The following is a 20,768-nucleotide window of genomic DNA, read 5'->3' as shown; positions in this document are numbered from 1 at the left end:
CAACAGTATCTAAGATATCAATAAACCTTTCACAGGTCTACATCTGCCCTGTGTTTACATTATACACATAAAGTTTGAAGCAAATCGGGTAAAATTAAGAGGGTGACTTCAAAGCATTTTGAAAGTGACACACTTCCTGCTGCCAGTTGGTGGCGCTATAACTTTGACTCACAATAGTCACATCCATGTGATCGGCCTCTTACAACGAACACACTGCTGAAGTTTCATCAAGATCAGTTAATGTATGCAGAAGTTATAACACACTTCCTGTGTCCCATTATTCGCCATAAATTTGTTTCCTCGCCACGGCCAAACCGTTCGAGATATCAAAAATCCGTTCGCAAGAATTCATCCTCAATGTCTTGACTTTATTCTCACCGAGTTTGGTGGCGATCGGATGAAATCCCTAGGAGGAGTATTTCACATTCCATTGTATGCGTTTTCCAAACAACGTATAATAACCGACTTCCTGTTGGGCTTTTGTAAAACTTAGAGCACGAAAGTTGTTCGGCCCGATGAGATCTATATGTGTACTGAGTTTCATATTATTACATGCAAGCGTGTTTGATTTATGGACCAAGTTTTCGGACCCCATTCCAGGGGGCGCTGTCGAGCCCCCCTGCCACGCCCCAGTACCAGCTTCAGCCCGGCCCTGATGGCCGCAGGTTCTGACGTGTGTGCAAAATTTCAAGAGTTTTTGAGCATGTTAAGGGCCCCAAAAATGGCAAAAAGGCAAAAAAAAAAATAATGAAGAAAAAAAAGAAAAAAAAAAAAAATAATCCTAACGAAAACAATAGGGCCTTCGCCCCTTCAGGGCTTGGGCCCTAATAATCCTACCGAAAACAATAGGGCCTTCGCCCTTTCAGGGCTTGGGCCCTAAATATTATTGTAATGTAAATCAGCTGTTCTCTATGTGAATATACAGTAAAGTGTAATTAGGGCCCAAGCCCTGAAAGGGCGAAGGCCCTATTGTTTTCGTAAGGATTATTATTTTTTTTTTTCTTCATTATTTTTTTTTTTGCCTTTTTGCCACTTTTGGGGCCCTTAACATGCTCAAAAACTCTTGAAATTTTGCACACACGTCAGAACCTGCGGCCATCAGGGCCGGGCTGAAGCTGGTACCGGGGCGTGGCAGGGGGGCTCGACAGCGCCCCCTGGAATGGGGTCCGAAAACTTGGTCCATAAATCAAACACGCTTGCATGTAATAATATGAAACTCAGTACACATATAGATCTCATCGGGCCGAACAACTTTCGTGCTCTAAGTTTTACAAAAGCCCAACAGGAAGTTGGTTATTATACGTTGTTTGGAAAACGCATACAATGGAATGTGAAATACTCCTCCTAGGGATTTCATCCGATCGCCACCAAACTCGGTGAGAATAAAGTCAAGACATTGAGGATCAATTCTTGCGAACAGATTTTTGATATCTCGAACGGTTTGGCCGTGGCGAGGAAACGAATTTATGGCGAATAATGGGACACAGGAAGTGTGTTATAACTTCTGCATACATTGACTGATCTTGATGAAACTTCAGCAGTGTATTCGTTGTAAGAGGCCGATCACATGGATGTGACTATTGTGAGTCAAAGTTATAGCGCCACCAACTGGCAGCAGGAAGTGTGTCACTTTCAAAATGCTTTGAAGTCACCCTCTTACTTTTACCCGATTTGCTTCAAATTTTATGTGTATAATGTAAACACACGGCAGATGTAGACCTGTGAAAGGATTATTGATATCTTAGATACTGTTGCCGTGGCAACGCATCAAATTTTAATATTCTTTTCGGATGCGTTTGAGACTCTTAGCATGCTTGAAATTGGATGAAACTCGACAGACACATAACACTTATTAGCCAGTAGACATGTGAAAAGATTCAGAAACGGGCGTGGCAGGGGGGCTCAACAGCGCCCTCTTGAACAGGGTCTGAAAACTTGGTCCATATATCAAACACGCTTGCATGAATTAATATGAAACTCGGTACACATATAGATTTCATCGGGCCGAACAACTTTCCCTCTGTCAAGTTTCACACCAGCCCAACAGGAAGTCGGCTATTATGGGTTGTTTGGAAAACGCTTGCTGTGGAATGTGATGTACTCCTCCTAGAGAATTCATTCAATCACCTCCAAACTCAGTCAGCATGAAGTCAAGACATTGAGAATGCTAAATTGCGGACGGATTTTTGATATCTCGAACGGTTTGGCCATGGCGAGGAAACAAATTTATGGCGAGAAAAGAGAGGAGACGAAGTGTTATAACTTCTGCATACATTAACTGATCTTGATGAAACTTTAGCAGTATGTTCGTGGTAAGAGGCCGATCAGATGGATGTAACTATTGTGAGTCAAAGTTATAGCGCCACCAACTGGCAGCAGGAAGTGTGTCACTTTCAACATGCGTTTGACAAAAGTGGGTGGGTTAGTTTTACCAACAGTTACAAAAATCAGTATATATATTGGTCTCACCGAGCCGGACAACTTTCTAATTTACAGTTATTAGCTCCGAGCAAAAGGAAGTCAGATATTTTGGTTTGAATGTGGATTTTTTGGATATTTCAGACTCTGAGTTTTTGAGCTACTCTTCCTAACGGTTTTATTTTATTCACACCAAACTTTTTCAAAATGATAAAGATACATTAAAGATGCTAAATTGTGAACGGATATTAAACATCTCAAACGGTTTTGCTATAGTGAGGGACTAAAGTAAAGTAACACTTAAAGCCTCATCTTCTAAAAATGTAATTAAACACCATTTATTTCTATATAAAAGTATAAAAATGTCACAACTAAACCCATTTTATTCTTTTTTTTTTTCAATTTAATAAATATTTATAAGTTTAAAAATAGTAATTGTACTATTTAGTCCCATAAAAGTCAAGTCATACATAGGGCTATACTGCCCTCTTGTGTTCAAAATCAGGTAGGCCTATTGTATCTACATAAAAATATACTAGGTATGTGACGGTGAGAATATTTTACCACCGGTTAATCGACGTGTGACACCGCTGGAGGCTTTTGAATCGCCAACTTAAAAACGAAAGTAAAATATGTTCGTCCACACTGACATTGATAGTGGTTGAGCGAGCGTTTCAAATGAATTCCTATGGAAGTAGGAATTAACTGAAAAACGTTCACTCTGTTCTGCTCGTTCCTCGCCGTGGATGCGCACCGTTATGAATGCCCGTGCAGCCATGAGCATTTTAGTTTAATTTTAAAATTAGCGCCTTTCGGGGGTTGATTGCTTGAAATTATTTTACAAAAGCACAATGTTGTGTTTTATTGCAACTGTACACAAATATAAGTTAACACTTTGCAGTTTGAATGTCGTCCTGTATAATGACGGAGTATGTTTTTATGTGTCCACTGTTCAATCGCGCCCACACCACACACACACACCCACCCACACACACACGGTTTACTATCTTTGTGGGGACTCTCCATAGATTTAATGATTTTTATACTGTACAAACTGTATATTTTATCTCCTTACACTAACCCTACCCCTAAACCTACCCACCACTGAAAACTTTCTGCATTTTTACATTTCCAAAAAAAACTCATTCTGTATGATTTATAAGCTTGTTTACCCATGGGGACCTCTATTTAGGTCCCCACTGTGACACGAGTCCCCATGAGTCTGTGTGCATTCAGGTTGAAGTCCCCACCGGGATAGAAAAACATGAACACACACACACACACACACACACACACACACACACACACACACACACACACACACACACACACACACACACACACACACACACACACACACACACACACACACACACACACACACACACACAAACACACATTCCAGCATTGCAATCTTGACATCGCAGCCTGTTCATTATAGCCTTAATAAAATATAATAATAAAATAGTTAACCTAACATATAAAAATTACACTGCTCTAAATAGTCAGTAGTACAATTCGTACATTCACAGTAAGCACCGCTCCACTGTGATGTTTCAAGCACATTTTTGCGCGTGTGAAGAGGATGATTTTTTCTGTCGATATTGGAACACGAGTGAAGAACAAAGCCTATAATAAAGAATAGTTTAGCATCCAAATACATCGCAAATGCTGAAACATTTTGATTCTAATGAGAGGGTTACGTAAGCCCAACAGTGCTTACTTTCGTTTTAATTTTTACATTAAATTTAAAAGATTTGTTGTGGGATATTTTGAGTGTATCATAAAATCAGAATAAGCTAATAAGGTTTCTGTCTTATATATATATATATATATATATATATATATATATAAAATATATATATAAATATAGCTGCGAGCAGCGATGAAGGGCCAAAGCCGGTGGCACCGCCACCCCGGTGCCTTTATGTAACTAAAGGCACCAGGGTGGCGGTGCCACCGGCTTGGGCCCGTAATCGCTGCTCGCAGCTATATTTATATATATATTTTATATATATATATATATATATTTTATTCCTGTGATCAAAGCTGAATGTTCAGCATCATTACTCCAGTCTTCAGAGTCACATGATCCTTCAGAAATCACTCTAATATGAGGATTTGATGATCAAGAAACATCTATGATTATTATCAATGTTGAAAACAGTTTTGGACAAATTTCAATTTCAGAATTCTTAGAAAGTTCAAAAGAACAGCGTCTATCTGAAATATAAAGCTTTTGTAACATTAAACACAACCATTCAAAAGTATGGGGTCAATACGATTTTTAATTTTATTTTTTGGGGGAAGAAATAAAAGAAATTGACATTTTTATTCATCAAGGATGAATTAAATTGATCAAAAGTGACAGTAAAGACACTTATAATGTTACAAAATATTATATCTAAAATAAATGCTGTTCTTTTGAAGTTTCTATTCATCAAAGAATCCTGAAATTGAAATTTGCCCACAACTGTTTTCAACACTGATAATAATCATAAATGTTTCTTGGTCATCAAATCTTCATATTAGAGTGATTTCTGGAGGATCATGTGACACTGAAGACTGGAGTAATGATGCTGAACATTCAGCTTTGATCACAGGAATACATTACACTTTACTGTATATTCACATAGAAAACAGCTGATTTACATTAGAATAATATTTCACATTTTACTGTATTTTTGACCAAATAAACGCAGCCTTGATGAGCAGAAGAGACTTCTTTAAAAAAACATTAAAACCTTAACGTTTGACTGGTAGTGTGCGTGAACACCTCTGATGACGATGTGGACGTCGTGCGTCTGATGATGTGTGTGATGATGTGATGATCACCTGCTTCCCTGTCCAGAGCTGCACGGGCTTGACGAGCGCGGGCCGCAGGAGCTTCACCCGGCCGGTCTTGTCCGTCAGGCCCCGGTAGACGAGAGCCGTGTACTGATCCCGCGTGAAGAAGCACCCGCGGATGGTCATGCTGGAGCCGGACACCATGTGGTCCTGGATCAGGCCAGCCAGCGGCTTCCCGTCCTGCAGGAGGAGAGAAGCACCAGTGAAGCCTTCCCTAAACTACACACAATCACAGCCCTCGGCGCTCCTCGCGTGTCCGTCTCAAACATGAAAAATAATTAATAAAATTTTTTTTTTTATATCAATGAAATTAATGTACTATATTTTAGATTGATAATCTTTTTTATTTAATATTTTGTATTTTTAGGGGATTTTATGGTGCTACATTATATTTATGCTTTATTTATAATCCATTTATTCACTTTTTGAGCATAGACCTGAAAATTACATTTCCATCTTAAACTGTGGTAAATCTTGAATGCTTCAGCGCTCAGACTTCAGTTTGATCTCTTTTCAGAGACGACACTCGGCAGATTATTGATGAAGTGTAACAAGGTTTAAAAAGTGAACAAACTTAAAAGTTGCAGAATTTATTGTTATGAAAAACATGCAAAAATACTACTTTCAATTTTTATATGAAATATATATTTCCAAAAACATGTTTTACTCTAAAACTGTGAGAAAATCAAAGCCATAAATCAAATGTGCGGCTGATCTCTCAGTGAATGAGCGTTCAGTGAGAGTGTGTTCGGCTGCAGTACCAAACGCTTCCACTAGAGGAAACTCCTCTCACTCATTTACAGTGCGCTCGTTTCTGACCGCGAGGAGCTCAAGTGTTTCTTTCGGGACCATTTAACCTGTTCCAGTCATGTGCATGAGTTTTGTGTGTTCACAAAGCAAGTGCCAAAACCTTTACCAAGTTTCATACCATTCCGATGAAGAAAAAAATGGTAACACTTTACAATAAACTTCATTAGTTAAATCTATTGCTCATGGTTAATTCATGTTAGTTAATACACTGTTTGTGTTACTTTATTTGTTAATCGTTGTTAATGTTAGTTAGTAAAACTCCAGCGGTTCATTGTTTGCTCAAGTTAGTTCACAGTGCATTAACTAATGTTAACAACATTTGAATAAGTATATGTTGAAATTAACATTAACAAAGATTAATAAATGCTGTATAAGTGGAGTTCATGCTAACTAATGTAGTTAACTAATGAACCTTATTGTAAAGTGTTACCAAAAAAAAAAAAAAAAAACATTTAATGCAAACTTTTTCAGTCCAAAATGTCCGAAGAGCACCAGTTTGGCCAGTGGTTTGACTGACCTTGGGCACGAGGTACTGCTGGTCGGTGCTCACGAGGGTGTAGGCCTCGGCCCGGCCCAGCTCGCCCTGAGGGAAGTGAGCGTTCATCTCGTCCCCGTCGAAGTCAGCGTTGTAGGCCTTGCAGTTGGAGTAGTGCAGGCGGAGCACCTTCTCCCCGGGCAGGATCCGAGCGCAGTGGGCCTGGATGGACGGCCGGTGGAGCGTGGGCTGGCGGTTCAGCAGGAGCACATCCCCGTTCCTGATGTGACGGTTCACCTGACAGAGACATTAGATCCTCAGATAACATGAAACATGTCGACGGTAAGCGACAGTCAAAGCTACTATATTAAAGGTGCACTGTGTCATTTATAGTGGCATCTAGTGGTGAGTAGGGCTGGGCAAAAAAATTGATTTTTCAATTAATCGTTTTGTTTATATTTTTTTTTTTTATGTGGTCGATTCAAAATCGATTCGATCCGATTTCTATCACCCAGAAGCCAGTGTTAGTTTTCCTCCTCTGTTCAGGCTTGCAGACTCAATGTTACTAATCAATGTGACACTAATGCTGGGAGATTTTATGTGCGTTTAATCTTAAACATAAAATAACCGGATCCTGTTTGATCGAGGCGTTCTGTTCTCACTCGACCAGTTTCCAGTATCAATTTTTCCTCTTGCATTAAAATCCGGTCTAATCATCGTATGCATCTGAAATATAGAGTTGTGTTCTGTGTTAATGTACCCAAGAGTACCTAAAATAAAAGAGTTTAGTATACAGGTTTGTGGCTCTTCATTTCTTTTTATTAAATCAACCACTTGTAAACTTATGTTCACTGTTCTTTTTTATTAATATAGGATTTGTATTAAATCTATATTCACTGAGTCGAATTGATGATCGAATCGGGAATCCAAAATCAAATTTACAATTGAAATCGAATCGAGAATCGAAATCAAAACGAATTGGAAGATCTGAATCGATACCCAGCATCTAGTGGTGAGGTTGTGAATTGCACCCAACAGAAGTTATGGTGGCCGACAGGAAGTGATGTCGTCGTCTGAGACAGCAGAGAGTAGCCAGTTCGGCAATGAGGTTTCTTTACAAAGATACATTAAGAAATTATGTTTACTTGATTATTCAGTAAAACGATGTTATTGTGAATATTATTGTCACCTGTTCATCATTGTGTCAGTGTTTTATCCGCTGACGTTAGCTATAGCTTCTTTACACGAAGAACCACAGTGGCGAAACGCGTTTGTCCGCTCAGGGCCACTGTAGAAACATTGCGGCGCATTTCAATGTAAGCGGACCCGACTGATTTAATGGTCATGAATGAATATCATCAAATAAATATCAGTGATTTTACAATGTGTCTCATGTATCCAGCTATTATACTGCCATATCAAGCCTGTCCCGACAGCAGCGTGTGCTAGTCAGGCTAGCGGACTCACGATCTTCATGGGCATCTTGTGCTGGCCGGTGGAGGGGGTCATCAGCTGCTTGGCCACGGCCTCTCTCTGGGTCGCGCTGGAGCTGCTGAGGATGGTGCGCGACCCGTCTTCATTGATGACCATGGAGGCCCCGGGGTGCACATCGGGCCCGTTCAGCACCGCCTGGCGCAGATCCTTCACGTTCCAGGGCGTCACCGGCTGCGGGTACGTCAGCTTCGTAGCAAACACCTAGAGGAAGCACATCAAACTACGCTCAGAAACCTCACATTTCAATCGGACGCTTTATATAGCCACTAAACTGGACATTTCATGGCTGGCAAAGCGAGTTAGTACAGCGACCTGACTTCAGTATCTGTGTATGGAGAATATTTCACATCCATGTACAGTTCTCCTAAGTTTACATTCCTCTTGTTGAATATGCGAGATGTTAATATTTTTAACACAATAAGAGGGATCATAAAAATTGCATGCACCAAAAGTACAGAATGGTGACCGTAAGTTTTTTTTTTCTTTTTCCTCCACTCGTGTCTAAGGCAGCCCATAGAACCGTATGGTAAACAGTTGTGAAATTTGGCACACAGATAGAGGACCGTCTGAACACTAACCATAGCAATTTTCAAGTCTCTAACTTAATACCTTTAGCGCCACCAACTGTCCAAATTTGCACTCATGGCTCAAGACGAAAACTCGAAATTGTTTAACAGTATTCAGACCAAAGTTGGTGTGTGTTATGACAACCATGACCTGAGAATACCTGCACAGTTGTGGCACAGTGCCACCTAGTGGTCAGGAGATATGCAAAATTGACATTTTTGCTTAGTACTTTACAGTTTGGGCAATAATGACCAGCTGACCACACACTATCCCTTACATAACATACAAAAACACTAGCAAAAGGTAAAATCTGAAAACTCACCATTGGTATTCCAATCTCATTGGTTTCGATGTACATATCAGGACAAATGACAGAGCGTGCAGCGAAATCCACTCGCTTTCCCATCATGTGCTTCCTGAACAAGCCCTCCTTCTTCTCCAAGAGCTGAGGGACACATCCAGAAGAAACACACATTATTGCCCACCTTTTGATTTCATGCTGGATTCTGGGCTGTCCTTCACAGATAGCCTTGAGCGGGAACACTAGGAGCGGTCACACACTGACCTGCCGGACGCCTGGGAACTTCTCAGTCATGAGCTTGTCCATGTCGCTGTCGAACACGATGTTGACGTGACTCTGCAAGCGGATCCAGGAGCTGTAGAGCTTGTCTGTGAGAGTCACGCCGGGAATGCCCACTAAGAAGGACTGGTCGATCTCGCTGCTCTCTGTGGCTTCATCACCCTGAACAAAACACACATTCGTTGTCATTCGATTCAAATGATTCAAGTTCACATTGATACGCGGAAGCGACAAAAAAAATTCTGTATTATGAGTTTTTAAAGCCAGACAAGTAATTTGTTGAGGTCAATTTGTAAAGTAAGACTACACGCCTGTGCACACATATAGTCAAACGCTCACACCTATAGACTGAACATGTGATCCGCATGTGCACGCCGTCAGCGTTCTCACAGATTCACGTTTTTGAAGTTTACACAGAGATGATCACGTTTGTCAAAAATTTTCAAGGCTTGCACCTTGAAACTGTTTCAAGGTTTGCGTTCTCGAACACCAAACACTGCTGTCGTGCGAATGAACGGCCAGAACGCATTAAAAGTTTCTGTTTTCAGTTAAAGCGGTGTCGTGTTATCGGCCCCTAAGTTAATAACTAATGATCTTTGCAACGGAAGATCAATCAAAACTAACTTTAGCTGGACAATAACTTTATTCTAGAGCTGCTGTAAAGCCAAACAATCTCTGTTACTGTAATTTCCTATTATCACTGTAAAGCTGATTTGAAACAAAGGTTAAAAGCGCTATATAAATGAAGGTGACTTGACTTGACTGATAATACAAACACACATGGCAAACTGATGGTTGGTGGCCCATTCATAGGATATTCAATTGCCAATACTGATTTACTGACATTAAAAAATACACACACAACTACTGAAATGAAAAAATATTTCCACAAAATTCACTGAAAATTACTTAAAAATAAATTGAAATGAAAAGAACATCATTGATCATCACATGATGGGCATTTTGACATAATTGTGTGTGTATCTGACCGTCCAAGCACAATACACCGCTAAAGTGAGCTACATTCAGGATTGTATGCTGTCTGAGAGAGGCATCTTTCTGTGCGGCACTTCCGGTGTGTGTGTGTGTGTGTGTGTGTGTGTGTGTGTGTGTGTGTGTCAGTCAGCGCGAGTAACACATTGAGAACTTTTTCATGGCTTATTGTGCTTAAAGTCCCCCTGTGGTCAATCATTTTATACCTTCACACTCATCTTTGATCACCAAAATGACATATTTAAAAACATATTCCTTGAAAAACAATTATTCATGCCTTAAAATATCTTGAATGTAACTCGACAACCTTGCCTCATTTAGTATGCGCTGTTCTATGAATATGAAAATGAACCCCGCCTCCACTCACTCACGACAACATGGTTTGTCTTAAAGCATATTAAAAAGACCACATAGACACATAAACAACATTAAAAGCTGGATTTGCACCACATCAAGCACATCCCACTTTATATTCTCATTCATTCTCTTTTTTTTTTTTTGTAAAAATTAAAATTTGCCCAAATATCTGCTTTCAAGAAGTTAGGTACGTTGTTTATGAACATCAAACGCAAGTGCGATGCATCATAAAAAACTCTATATTAAATTCCACAGCAGGAATGCTTGATGAAAATGACCACATACATAAAGAAAGATTCATGCAATACACTAAATTGCTATAATTCACCGTGAAACCCATAAATGAAGTGCATTAATCACTTGTTAACATAAGGTCTTCTCACCTCATTCATCTCTCCGCTGGTTTTCTCACCAGCGATTAGTGCGAGCAATTTCTGAATGGTGTAATTATCCTTGATCACGTACTGCAGGTTCACAGTCTGTCCGTTGGTGAACATCTGGTCTCCCAATCGATTAACAGGCCTGAACCTATTAAATGCCACACACACACACACACACACACACACACAGTCACCCAGCTAAAGATCTCCCTGTAAGAAGAAGAAACTATACGATCATCTTATACAGGACATAAACTGACTTGCATGGAGGAACCACCAGCACATCCAGGAAGAAAGCATCCGGATTGAAGTCCGTCCCGGAGTCGCTCATGTTAAAGCCTGATAACAGATGCTTCAGGAAGAAACCTGGAGAAGTCGGAAAGACCCATCTCAGAAAACCGGCTTTATTTGCATCACGAATGCTAGGAGGAGAACTCAGCGAGTCTTACCGTCGTTCTCCCAGAGTTTGAAGATATGCTCTCTCGCCACACTGGGAGTCAGGAACCCACGCTTGGTCAGCTGGTGATCCTCTGGGAGCGAACGCAAACACACACACTCTGAATCACGTCTACACACAAGATCTCTGAGAGGATTACTGTACTGTACTGGGTCACATTTCCCTCTCCAAAATACTTATACTAATATAGTTAATGAGTTTAAAGCCCTGCAGATGCTCTGACAGATACTGTTGCTGACTGACAGACTTGGGCTGTTGAATGCTTTCCTCAGGGCTTAACTTACATTTCACAGGTGTATTCTCCATCTTTACATGTTAGAAAGTCAAACAAATACATCCATTTCACTGTCAGGAGAGGACGAGCTTCTGCAAGAGAATCTCCGCTAAAACTCAAGCTTCCGTGAACGAGCGCACCAAACAGACAAACAGCAGCGCAACAACTCTGACTAAAATATACATATTGCTGAAATATGTGTTGTTGGAGACAATAAATGTGGACTTTTAAACCTACAAGCATATTTTTATGAAAGTGACCATTATAATGGGGTAATCAAATTCAGGCTAATATAATTAGTTTGTTCTTTTGTTTTTAGTTTAGCCTTTAGTCAATTTAAAAAACAAAATAATTATTAGATTGTAATGTTACAATGTTAGAATGTAATGTGATTTTAACCACATTTTTGCACATAATATATCGCATAGCCTACATCATATACTATATAATAGACTATATACATATGATACTATGTCATATCACTATATTTGTTTCCATTTCCTTCAATATCAACATTGTTTGTAGGATATCACTGGGCTGGATGTCCAATAACATTTTTTTAAATAAAAAGGCCTACAGATTTTCTTTAGTCAAATAGAAAAACGTAGAAAGTACAGAGATATATATCGCATATCACCATTCAACCAAAAAATACAGAGATATGAATTGTTGGTCGCCGTATCGCCCAGCCCTACCTTACACCTGTGAGTTTAGCACAGGGCTTTTACAGGCTTCTTTGTTTTATTATAGTTAGCTACTCCCAAATAACTGGTCACTAAATGATCACAAACCGTCGGCATGCCAGCTCAAAACACCATAAAAAACAAGAGAAAAACAAATATATTCCCATACTTTCTTCCATACTAATCCAGACCTGGACATTACTAGCATCTAATCCACACTGCATGATGTTTACTGGATCTGAACTCACCGGCCTGTAGTGAGATGGAGGAGATGATGAGTTTGCTGTTGTGTTCTTGACGCACGGTCACTCTGATACTGAAAGACACACACACACACACACACACACACACACACACACACACACACACACACACACACACACTTTCTCACAGCAGCTCTCACACAAAACGTAGAGAGTATGCTTCACTTAAAGATAGGAGAAAACAGGAGAAAGTTGAGCTCCTCACTTGCAATTGGGACATTTCCTTGCGGACATGTGTGTTCTCCAGAAACTGTGGATGAGGCTTATCTTCCTCTCACACACATGTCTGATCTGAAGGCAGAACACATGTATGAGATGCAGTTGCACAGAGACAACACTAGAGATGAGGAGAGGGACTCACAGGAGCGGTGTGCTGCTTGTCCGGCCTGGCTCTGAGGATGGGGTTGATGAACGCATCCAGAGTTTCCTGGATCTCTCCTGGGGTCGGCTGAGCGGTGACCTCCAGCAACTGGCAGACGGAGACAGAAGCTCTACATGTGAGCACTTGGGTCTCATAAATAGGGCTGGGTATCGTTGCAATTTTAATTTTATGCTTATCGATTATTAATTTCGATTCCAATAAGGTAAAAAAACAACAACAACCTTAGATATCATTCACATTTAGTCTTATAGCAAAACATTTAATTGTATCTGAATATCATGAGCAAAACTCTACAGGCTGAGGAACACTTACAAGAGCAGCGTTTGCCTGTGAAGACACCACAGAAGAACAGCTAGACTAACTGATATACACTTCAGCATTATTAAAGACAATTAACACTCGGAGATTAAAAAATAACAAATAATAAATTAGCAATCGCAGCAAACAGACACAACTGAGCAAATATACGACTGAAATAAACAGTGTTTTAAGATGTTCAGGTATTCAGGTTCAGAAACTAATCAAATGTAGAATAACACTGCACTTTATTAATAAAATATACATTAGAAATATAGTTACACAAGTTATTCAGTCAAGAACGAGTGAATCTTCTCTGTCTGTTGTCTGATCAGTGTTATGACGCAGCAGGAATATTAGTGCTGTCACTTTAAGAGCTGCACTGATCCACACACTGATCCAGTATACTGACACACACACACTGATCCAGTATACTGACACACACACACTGATCCAGTATACTGATACACACACACTGATCCAGTATACTGACACACACACACTGATCCAGTATACTGATACACACACACTGATCCAGTATACTGATACACACACACTGATCCAGTATACTGACACACACACACTGATCCAGTATACTGACACACACACACTGATCCAGTATACTGACACACACACACTGATCCAGTATACTGACACACACACACTGATCCAGTATACTGACACACACACACACACTGATCCAGTATACTGACACACACACACTGATCCAGTATACTGATACACACACACTGATCCAGTATACTGACACACACACACTGATCCAGTATACTGATACACACACACTGATCCAGTATACTGACACACACACACTGATCCAGTATACTGACACACACACACTGATCCAGTATACTGATACACACACACTGATCCAGTATACTGACACACACACACTGATCCAGTATACTGACACACACACACTGATCCAGTATACTGACACACACACACTGATCCAGTATACTGACACACACACACTGATCCAGTATACTGACACACACACACTGATCCAGTATACTGACACACACACACTGATCCAGTATACTGACACACACACACTGATCCAGTATACTGATACACACACACTGATCCAGTATACTGACACACACACACTGATCCAGTATACTGACACACACACACTGATCCAGTATACTGATACACACACACTGATCCAGTATACTGATACACACACACTGATCCAGTATACTGACACACACACACTGATCCAGTATACTGACACACACACACTGATCCAGTATACTGATACACACACACTGATCCAGTATACTGATACACACACACTGATCCAGTATACTGACACACACACACTGATCCAGTATACTGACACACACACACTGATCCAGTATACTGACACACACACACTGATCCAGTATACTGACACACACACACTGATCCAGTATACTGATACACACACACTGATCCAGTATACTGACACACACACACTGATCCAGTATACTGATACACACACACTGATCCAGTATACTGACACACACACACTGATCCAGTATACTGATACACACACACTGATCCAGTATACTGACACACACACACACACTGATCCAGTATACTGACACACACACACTGATCCAGTATACTGACACACACACACTGATCCAGTATACTGATACACACACACTGATCCAGTATACTGATACACACACACTGATCCAGTATACTGACACACACACACTGATCCAGTATACTGACACATACACACTGATCCAGTATACTGACACACACACACACACACACACACTGATCCAGTATACTGATACACACACACTGATCCAGTATACTGACACACACACTGATCCAGTATACTGACACACACACACACACTGATCCAGTATACTGATACACACACACTGATCCAGTATACTGATACACACACACTGATCCAGTATACTGACACACACACTGATCCAGTATACTGATACACACACACTGATCCAGTATACTGACACACACACACACACACACACTGATCCAGTATACTGATACACACACTGATCCAGTATACTGATACACACACTGATCCAGTATACTGACACACACACACACACTGATCCAGTATACTGATACACACACTGATCCAGTATACTGACACACACACACTGATCCAGTATACTGATACACACACTCCTGAAGCACTGATCCAGTATACTGATACACACACTGATCCAGTATACTGATACACACACTGATCCAGTATACTGATACACACACTGATCCAGTATACTGATACACACACTCCTGAAGCACTGATCCAGTATACTGATACACACACTGATCCAGTATACTGATACACACACACTGATCCAGTATACTGACACACACACACTGATCCAGTATACTGACACACACACACACTGATCCAGTATACTGACACACACACACTGATCCAGTATACTGATACACACACACTGATCCAGTATACTGACACACACACTGATCCAGTATACTGACACACACACACACACTGATCCAGTATACTGATACACACACACTGATCCAGTATACTGACACACACTGATCCAGTATACTGACACACACACTGATCCAGTATACTGACACACACACTGATCCAGTATACTGATACACACACTGATCCAGTATACTGATACACACACTGATCCAGTATACTGATACACACACTCCTGAAGCACTGATCCAGTATACTGATACACACACTGATCCAGTATACTGATACACACACTGATCCAGTATACTGATACACACACTGATCCAGTATACTGACACACACACACTGATCCAGTATACTGATACACACACACTGATCCAGTATACTGATACACACACTGATCCAGTATACTGATACACACACTGATCCAGTATACTGATACACACACTCCTGAAGCACTGATCCAGTATACTGATACACACACTGATCCAGTATACTGATACACACACACTGATCCAGTATACTGATACACACACTGATCCAGTATACTGATACACACACACTGATCCAGTATACTGACACACACACACTGATCCAGTATACTGACACACACACACACTGATCCAGTATACTGACACACACACACTGATCCAGTATACTGATACACACACACTGATCCAGTATACTGACACACACACTGATCCAGTATACTGACACACACACACACACTGATCCAGTATACTGATACACACACACTGATCCAGTATACTGACACACACACTGATCCAGTATACTGACACACACACTGATCCAGTATACTGACACACACACTGATCCAGTATACTGATACACACACTGATCCAGTATACTGATACACACACTGATCCAGTATACTGACACACACACACTGATCCAGTATACTGATACACACACTGATCCAGTATACTGATACACACACTGATCCAGTATACTGATACACACACTGATCCAGTATACTGATACACACACTGATCCAGTATACTGACACACACACACTGATCCAGTATACTGATACACACACACTGATCCAGTATACTGATACACACACTGATCCAGTATACTGATACACACACTCCTGAAGCACTGATCCAGTATACTGATACACACACTGATCCAGTATACTGATACACACACACTGATCCAGTATACTGATACACACACTGATCCAGTATACTGACACACACACACTGATCCAGTATACTGACACACACACACACTGATCCAGTATACTGACACACACACACTGATCCAGTATACTGATACACACACACTGATCCAGTATACTGATACACACACACTGATCCAGTATACTGACACACACACACTGATCCAGTATACTGACACACACACACTGATCCAGTATACTGATACACACACACTGATCCAGTATACTGACACACACACACTGATCCAGTATACTGACACACACACACTGATCCAGTATACTGACACACACACACTGATCCAGTATACTGACACACACACACTGATCCAGTATACTGACACACACACACTGATCCAGTATACTGACACACACACACTGATCCAGTATACTGACACACACACACTGATCCAGTATACTGATACACACACACTGATCCAGTATACTGACACACACACACACTGATCCAGTATACTGACACACACACACTGATCCAGTATACTGATACACACACACTGATCCAGTATACTGATACACACACACTGATCCAGTATACTGACACACACACACTGATCCAGTATACTGACACACACACACTGATCCAGTATACTGATACACACACACTGATCCAGTATACTGATACACACACACTGATCCAGTATACTGACACACACACACTGATCCAGTATACTGACACACACACACTGATCCAGTATACTGACACACACACACTGATCCAGTATACTGACACACACACACTGATCCAGTATACTGATACACACACACTGATCCAGTATACTGACACACACACACTGATCCAGTATACTGATACACACACACTGATCCAGTATACTGACACACACACACTGATCCAGTATACTGATACACACACACTGATCCAGTATACTGACACACACACACTGATCCAGTATACTGACACACACACACTGATCCAGTATACTGACACACACACACTGATCCAGTATACTGATACACACACACTGATCCAGTATACTGATACACACACACTGATCCAGTATACTGACACACACACACTGATCCAGTATACTGACACATACACACTGATCCAGTATACTGACACACACACACACACACACTGATCCAGTATACTGATACACACACACTGATCCAGTATACTGACACACACACTGATCCAGTATACTGACACACACACACACACTGATCCAGTATACTGATACACACACACTGATCCAGTATACTGATACACACACACTGATCCAGTATACTGACACACACACTGATCCAGTATACTGATACACACACACTGATCCAGTATACTGACACACACACACACACACACACTGATCCAGTATACTGATACACACACTGATCCAGTATACTGATACACACACTGATCCAGTATACTGACACACACACACACACTGATCCAGTATACTGATACACACACTGATCCAGTATACTGACACACACACACTGATCCAGTATACTGATACACACACTCCTGAAGCACTGATCCAGTATACTGATACACACACTGATCCAGTATACTGATACACACACTGATCCAGTATACTGATACACACACTGATCCAGTATACTGATACACACACTCCTGAAGCACTGATCCAGTATACTGATACACACACTGATCCAGTATACTGATACACACACACTGATCCAGTATACTGACACACACACACTGATCCAGTATACTGACACACACACACACTGATCCAGTATACTGACACACACACACTGATCCAGTATACTGATACACACACACTGATCCAGTATACTGACACACACACTGATCCAGTATACTGACACACACACACACACTGATCCAGTATACTGATACACACACACTGATCCAGTATACTGACACACACTGATCCAGTATACTGACACACACACTGATCCAGTATACTGACACACACACTGATCCAGTATACTGATACACACACTGATCCAGTATACTGATACACACACTGATCCAGTATACTGATACACACACTCCTGAAGCACTGATCCAGTATACTGATACACACACTGATCCAGTATACTGATACACACACTGATCCAGTATACTGATACACACACTGATCCAGTATACTGACACACACACACTGATCCAGTATACTGATACACACACACTGATCCAGTATACTGATACACACACTGATCCAGTATACTGATACACACACTGATCCAGTATACTGATACACACACTCCTGAAGCACTGATCCAGTATACTGATACACACACTGATCCAGTATACTGATACACACACACTGATCCAGTATACTGATACACACACTGATCCAGTATACTGATACACACACACTGATCCAGTATACTGACACACACACACTGATCCAGTATACTGACACACACACACACTGATCCAGTATACTGACACACACACACTGATCCAGTATACTGATACACACACACTGATCCAGTATACTGACACACACACTGATCCAGTATACTGACACACACACACACACTGATCCAGTATACTGATACACACACACTGATCCAGTATACTGACACACACACTGATCCAGTATACTGACACACACACTGATCCAGTATACTGACACACACACTGATCCAGTATACTGATACACACACTGATCCAGTATACTGATACACACACTGATCCAGTATACTGACACACACACACTGATCCAGTATACTGATACACACACTGATCCAGTATACTGATACACACACTGATCCAGTATACTGATACACACACTGATCCAGTATACTGATACACACACTGATCCAGTATACTGACACACACACACTGATCCAGTATACTGATACACACACACTGATCCAGTATACTGATACACACACTGATCCAGTATACTGATACACACACTCCTGAAGCACTGATCCAGTATACTGATACACACACTGATCCAGTATACTGATACACACACACTGATCCAGTATACTGATACACACACTGATCCAGTATACTGACACACACACACTGATCCAGTATACTGACACACACACACACTGATCCAGTATACTGACACACACACACTGATCCAGTATACTGATACACACACACTGATCCAGTATACTGACACACACACTGATCCAGTATACTGACACACACACACACACTGATCCAGTATACTGATACACACACACTGATCCAGTATACTGACACACACACACTGATCCAGTATACTGACACACACACTGATCCAGTATACTGATACACACACTGATCCAGTATACTGATACACACACTCCTGAAGCACTGATCCAGTATACTGATACACACACTGATCCAGTATACTGATACACACACACTGATCCAGTATACTGACACACACACACTGATCCAGTATACTGACACACACACACACTGATCCAGTATACTGACACACACACACTGATCCAGTATACTGATACACACACACTGATCCAGTATACTGACACACACACTGATCCAGTATACTGACACACACACACACACACTGATCCAGTATACTGATACACACACACTGATCCAGTATACTGACACACACACTGATCCAGTATACTGACACACACACTGATCCAGTATACTGACACACACACTGATCCAGTATACTGATACACACACTGATCCAGTATACTGATACACACACTGATCCAGTATACTGACACACACACACACACACTGATCCAGTATACTGATACACACACTGATCCAGTATACTGATACACACACTGATCCAGTATACTGATACACACACTGATCCAGTATACTGATACACACACTGATCCAGTATACTGACACACACACACTGATCCAGTA

At 40.9% G+C, this 20,768-nt stretch overlaps 1 protein-coding gene across 1 annotated transcript in view; it reads right to left on the bottom strand.

Moving 5' to 3' along the window:
* Positions 1-20,768, bottom strand: part of polr1a (RNA polymerase I subunit A) — an 82,535-nt gene that overhangs the window by 55,039 nt on the left and 6,728 nt on the right. The window contains exons 4-14 of the mRNA XM_081383557.1: positions 12,960-13,067; positions 12,804-12,889; positions 12,584-12,651; positions 11,371-11,451; positions 11,182-11,287; positions 10,925-11,069; positions 9,177-9,353; positions 8,934-9,056; positions 8,018-8,245; positions 6,593-6,847; positions 5,254-5,445 (exon numbers count right to left, since the gene is read on the bottom strand). Coding sequence (XP_081239683.1) covers positions 5,254-5,445; positions 6,593-6,847; positions 8,018-8,245; positions 8,934-9,056; positions 9,177-9,353; positions 10,925-11,069; positions 11,182-11,287; positions 11,371-11,451; positions 12,584-12,651; positions 12,804-12,889; positions 12,960-13,067 — 1,569 coding nt within the window. The remainder of the gene's footprint in view (positions 1-5,253; positions 5,446-6,592; positions 6,848-8,017; positions 8,246-8,933; positions 9,057-9,176; positions 9,354-10,924; positions 11,070-11,181; positions 11,288-11,370; positions 11,452-12,583; positions 12,652-12,803; positions 12,890-12,959; positions 13,068-20,768) is intronic.

Source organism: Scardinius erythrophthalmus, assembly GCF_964197995.2.
Source record: "Scardinius erythrophthalmus genome assembly, chromosome: 13".
Taxonomy (NCBI): domain Eukaryota; kingdom Metazoa; phylum Chordata; class Actinopteri; order Cypriniformes; family Leuciscidae; genus Scardinius; species Scardinius erythrophthalmus.
The sequence above is the reverse complement of the archived record's forward strand: the minus strand, read 5'-3'. Positions and strand labels throughout refer to the sequence as shown.